Consider the following 4,745-nt stretch of genomic DNA (forward strand, 5'->3'; position numbering starts at 1 on the left):
TGTGGCTTTGAGGTCCGGATTATAGATCATTTCAGATTACGGACTTTGTACTGCATAAGATTAAAATTGAAAAAAAATTAATTAAAATGTATGGATAGAATCTACAAGAAATGAAGCGAAAACACCATAATTAAAGTACAAATTTCAAAACAAGGAACAGATTCAAAATAGACACCAAGGGTTGCTAATTTGGCTTCATTGACATTTTTTGGCAAAATTGAATTAGAAATCTACTAAGAGGTGAATTCAGTGCGTGGATTTTTTTTTTTTTTTTAAAGGTACAAATGTTTTAGAGGAGAAAAAGTCTTCTCATTATGGGCTTATCATGATGACTGAAATATCGTAAGCTCAAAATTAGTAACAGCTAAGTCTAGTCTAGAAAAAATAGGTACTTTTCCATTTTGCCGGCGCAAATTTCGTTAAGCAGACTTTGTTGGCGACAACATACAGTATAAACATAAAAAATGTTAACAAACGTTAGTTCTAAGAATTTTTTATTTTGAAGGCATAAACATTTTAATATGGTTTAATATTTTGTAAAACGCCAATAAATAAAGACAATAAGTTTATAAAGAGGTATTAATTTAATAATTTACTATGCTTTCATGGCTCAACATCCTGATTCGTCGATTTGTATCACTTGACCTCAAGTGATCTTATATAACGTAAACTACACTATAAAAATCTAATTCAGTAATTATCTACATTAATTTCAAGTTAAATCTTAATTTGGAATAGAAGTTTAAATGCAAGAATTATTTCATTTCATACGAATAGCTTACTCAGAAATTATGTAAAATCGCAGTGCTTTACTTCACTAGTGCATTCTCATTAGAATTGATGAATTTAACCCTTGATTTTACCTTTTCTTTTTCTTGAAAGAAACAATCAATCTGGTAAGAAATGGCTGTGACTTTTTTTGGAAATGAGGTGTAAAAAATTACCAGCGAAGATATTTCATTTGGCATCCAGTTGTACCATTGTTGGCGACTTTATCGTTTGCGCCAACAAAACAGAAAAGTACGAAAAAATATTACATAAAAATAAAAACTATAAAACCTTCTAAACATCCTTCTTTAAATGAGCTTTCAGATGAAAAATTTTATAGGGTGTAGCCTACTACAGACTTATTTTAAAAGACTGTTAATGAAGTTAATTGAAATTTCGTTTTCTCTTAAAATTTCGGTGAGAATTACAATTTTTTCATTTTGTCCCTCTATTTCAGTGCAAACTTTTTTAACTCTACTAATTTGATTAATAACTGTATTTGCTATAACTTTTCTAGAGATGTTGGAGTACCAATTTATAAGTTTTATTTTAGAAAAATTAAATTCTGTTCTTTTATCAAAAAGTCTTATTTCTTTAAGATTATCAATGCTAATATCAAAATTATCTATTACTAATAATTAATTATTTTTTATTGGTTTTATTAAGACAGTTGGGGTAGATGTTGCTATTTTCAATAAGCTTATTAATGTTAAATGTGATTATACCACCAATAAATCTGAAAGTGTGTTCAGAATTATTTACATCATTATGAGAAAGGTTTTTAAGAAATGTAAATAGGTTACATAGATGAGCTGAATATGAAAGTCCGATTGGAATCAATGCAAAATAAATTAAAATTCATTTAAAATCTAACTGATATTCATTTCAAAAACAAGCAACTACCCCCCCCCCCAAAAAAAAAAAGAAACACAGTGCAAACTGCATGGTGCAAAAAATACCAAAAGGAAAAACGAAATTTACATATTTAACTGCATTGTCATTAGGAAACGAAAGATTTAAATACATCAGACTGTTTGTGAACCAACAAAGACACAAATTAAAGTTTAATACTTAAAACAATGTCAGAAAATTAAATTGTATTTAAGTAATCGGTGTCTTTGTCAGTCCAACCCCTACAAGCCATAGCAAGTTAAGTAGTGCAAAAAATTAAAGCATCAAAATCAGACAAGCTTAAAAAAGTTATTTATTTAGTCTCTTATTCTTATTCTTATTCTTTATTTTGAGCAGACAGAGCCTAAAAAACAAACCATGTAAATAAAATCAATCCAACACTTGAAAAAATATAACATATGAAAATTTAAGTAAAGAATAAATGGTGAGAAGATCATTGCTTATGTCAATTAAAATAAGATTTATAATTTTAAAGAAACCATTATGATATTAATGCAATATTATGTTTTTCTCGCAAGGTGTTTTATCTGCTAGCTGAACTTACTCATTGGCTCAGATTATTCACTTATCATTCTTTAAAACTAAGGAGTAATGTTTTATACCTAAGGACTTATTCTTTCCTTGTTGAAAGTTGATCAAAATGACTTCTTTTCATTACTGTTTTCCTTTCAGATAATTCCATTCTTCTTTTTGTGAAATTTTTCTAATCTTCCTGTAATTTGTTAGAAAGCAGAAAATTTATTCTGTATTTAGATTTGTATGAAACTTAATATTTTCTTGTGAAAGATTTTAAAAATATTTATCATATTTATGTGTAATTTTGTTTACAAGTATTGTTTGTGTGTTATGTTAAGATATTTCTCTTACATTTCTTGCTTTAAGGTTTGTTCGAACTGTACTCGAGTATTTGTCCAGAAACCTATTCTTAAGGAGTTTGTTGAGCGTTTGGTATTAGCAACTAAAAAACTCAAAATTGGTGATCCTCTCCATGATGATACAACTGTTGGAGCTGCAATTAATGAGAACCATGGAAAGAAAATTATGAGTTATATTGAATCAGCAAGGAAAGAGGTGAGATATTTGTCAGAATTGTATTGTAAAAATACTTGCTATTAGTTGCACTGAATAGAAAATGAATTAATTACAAAATACATTTATTCATTACTTGGGCAAAAGAATTGATAAGAAAAAATAATTTATTCAAGTTAACTTGATGAAAAATAAAAGATTCTCCCCCCCCATTCGTGAGCAATTAACTGACTTAGCCTTGGCCACTACTAAGGCCAGAAGTGATGGCCATTTTATTGTGGAAGTACCTAATAGGTGGGCCACCATTACCTCTCGTGAAGGGATGGAAAATTACAGCCATGCCTTCTTGGGGTTTCGAACCCAGCCCTTCAGTATCGCAGTAGGCTGCCCAGTCACTATACCATCTAGGCGCTGAATACTGATTTGGGACATTTGATTGTAAAAATTATTATTGAATGAAGGTTGCAATATATATGCGAATAAAAGTACCAAAGAGATATGTTTTAAATTTGATCATCAGTTTCATAGTTCATTAAAGTTTAAAAAATGATAGTAAAAAGAGGTTTTTTTTTTTTTTTTTTTTTTTTTTTTTTTTTTTTTTTTTTAAATACTGGAAGTGCCTTATTTTTACAAGTATCTGCAAGCAAGTACAAATTGTAATTGAAAGGAATTCTAAAGATTTGTGATATAATCTTGTTTATGTCTTATTGCTTATTCGCTTTGTCTTTTTCACATTTTATTCTTTCTTCCTTATTCTTTTATCTATAATTTGCTTGTAATAAAAATTTTTAACAGATATCTTCTGCTTCTGATTTCTATCTTATCATAATAATGTATGCTTGCACTATTTTCAGTACTGTACATCTGTTGCACTTGATGAAATCTTTAAATCAAATGTCAATTTACGTTAAACAAATTTTATAAAATATATATATATATATGAAATATAAAATGTATTTCTGTTATGCTGGTTTCTGTTAAATTTGTTTATATTAGGTAAAGTAGAAATCTTAAACTGTACAAATTAATTAAGACAAAGGATATTATTCATAACTTGATAAAGAACCAGTGGTTAAGACCACTGAATATATTAGTTTGATGTGTCTTGGTTTCAAACCCAGGTGAACAGACTGGCTGCATGATTGGTTTTCCCCACATGCAGTGTAAATACAAACCAGTTTTCCTCTGAAAGTATTCCACTAAGGCATCCCTCCTCTTATCCCTAATGGTTTAGCAATATTGAAGTAACCTAACTTCTCAAAATTAATTATTGTAAAATATTAATTGCAGTCATGTTTCCTTTTTAAATTAAATTACAAATATATGAATGCAAAATTACTAAATAAGTGCATTTTATACTATAGAGTTGGAATTAACTTTTATTTTTGAGCTTTTAGTTAAGTTACATATCAATGAATTTTTTTGAATTGTTCAGGGTGCTACTGTTGCTTGTGGTGGTGAAAAAATTCCTCCTCCTGAAAGCCATCTAAAAGGCTATTTCATATCACCATGTGTACTTACTAACTGCAGTGATGAAATGATAGCAGTAAAAGAAGAAATATTTGGGCCTGTCGTATCTGTGCTATCATTTGATTGTGAAGATGAAGCTATTACTCGAGCAAATTCTTCTCCATTTGGTTTAGCAGCTGGAGTAATGACAAAGTAAGTTTCTAGTAAAGAAATAACTAATTCCCTAGTTTCCTAACCTAAATAACAAATTCTACAAAGTTTTTATTTATTTGTTTGTGTTAATAGTTATTTTTTATGATTAATTGGATCAACAGATTTCATTTACAAATTATACTGTTGTTGTATTAATGTATATTTTTAAAGCTATTTATTTAAATGGGGCTTTAACAATTTTTAAATTATATATTTGTTGTAAAATCAATTTCTTTAATTTACAATATCAAATTTTAGGCAGCGTACAGATTTTTGTAAAATAAATTATAGTGTCATTTGGTAACTACATGGGAAATCAAATTAACAACCATACATCTATATTTTACACTTATGTTTCAATTTATTTTATCTAG

General features: G+C 28.2%; 1 protein-coding gene across 1 annotated transcript in view; it reads left to right on the plus strand.

The window, feature by feature from the left end:
• LOC118198540 (4-trimethylaminobutyraldehyde dehydrogenase-like) overlaps positions 1 to 4,745 on the plus strand; it is a 28,881-nt gene that overhangs the window by 16,180 nt on the left and 7,956 nt on the right. Inside the window, exons 7-8 of the mRNA XM_035370239.2 lie at positions 2,563 to 2,751; positions 4,145 to 4,371. Coding sequence (XP_035226130.1) covers positions 2,563 to 2,751; positions 4,145 to 4,371 — 416 coding nt within the window. The remainder of the gene's footprint in view (positions 1 to 2,562; positions 2,752 to 4,144; positions 4,372 to 4,745) is intronic.

This window comes from Stegodyphus dumicola, chromosome 9 (assembly GCF_044657685.1).
Source record: "Stegodyphus dumicola isolate Sdum_Otavi_A_Nest chromosome 9, ASM4465768v1".
Lineage (NCBI taxonomy): Eukaryota > Metazoa > Arthropoda > Arachnida > Araneae > Eresidae > Stegodyphus > Stegodyphus dumicola.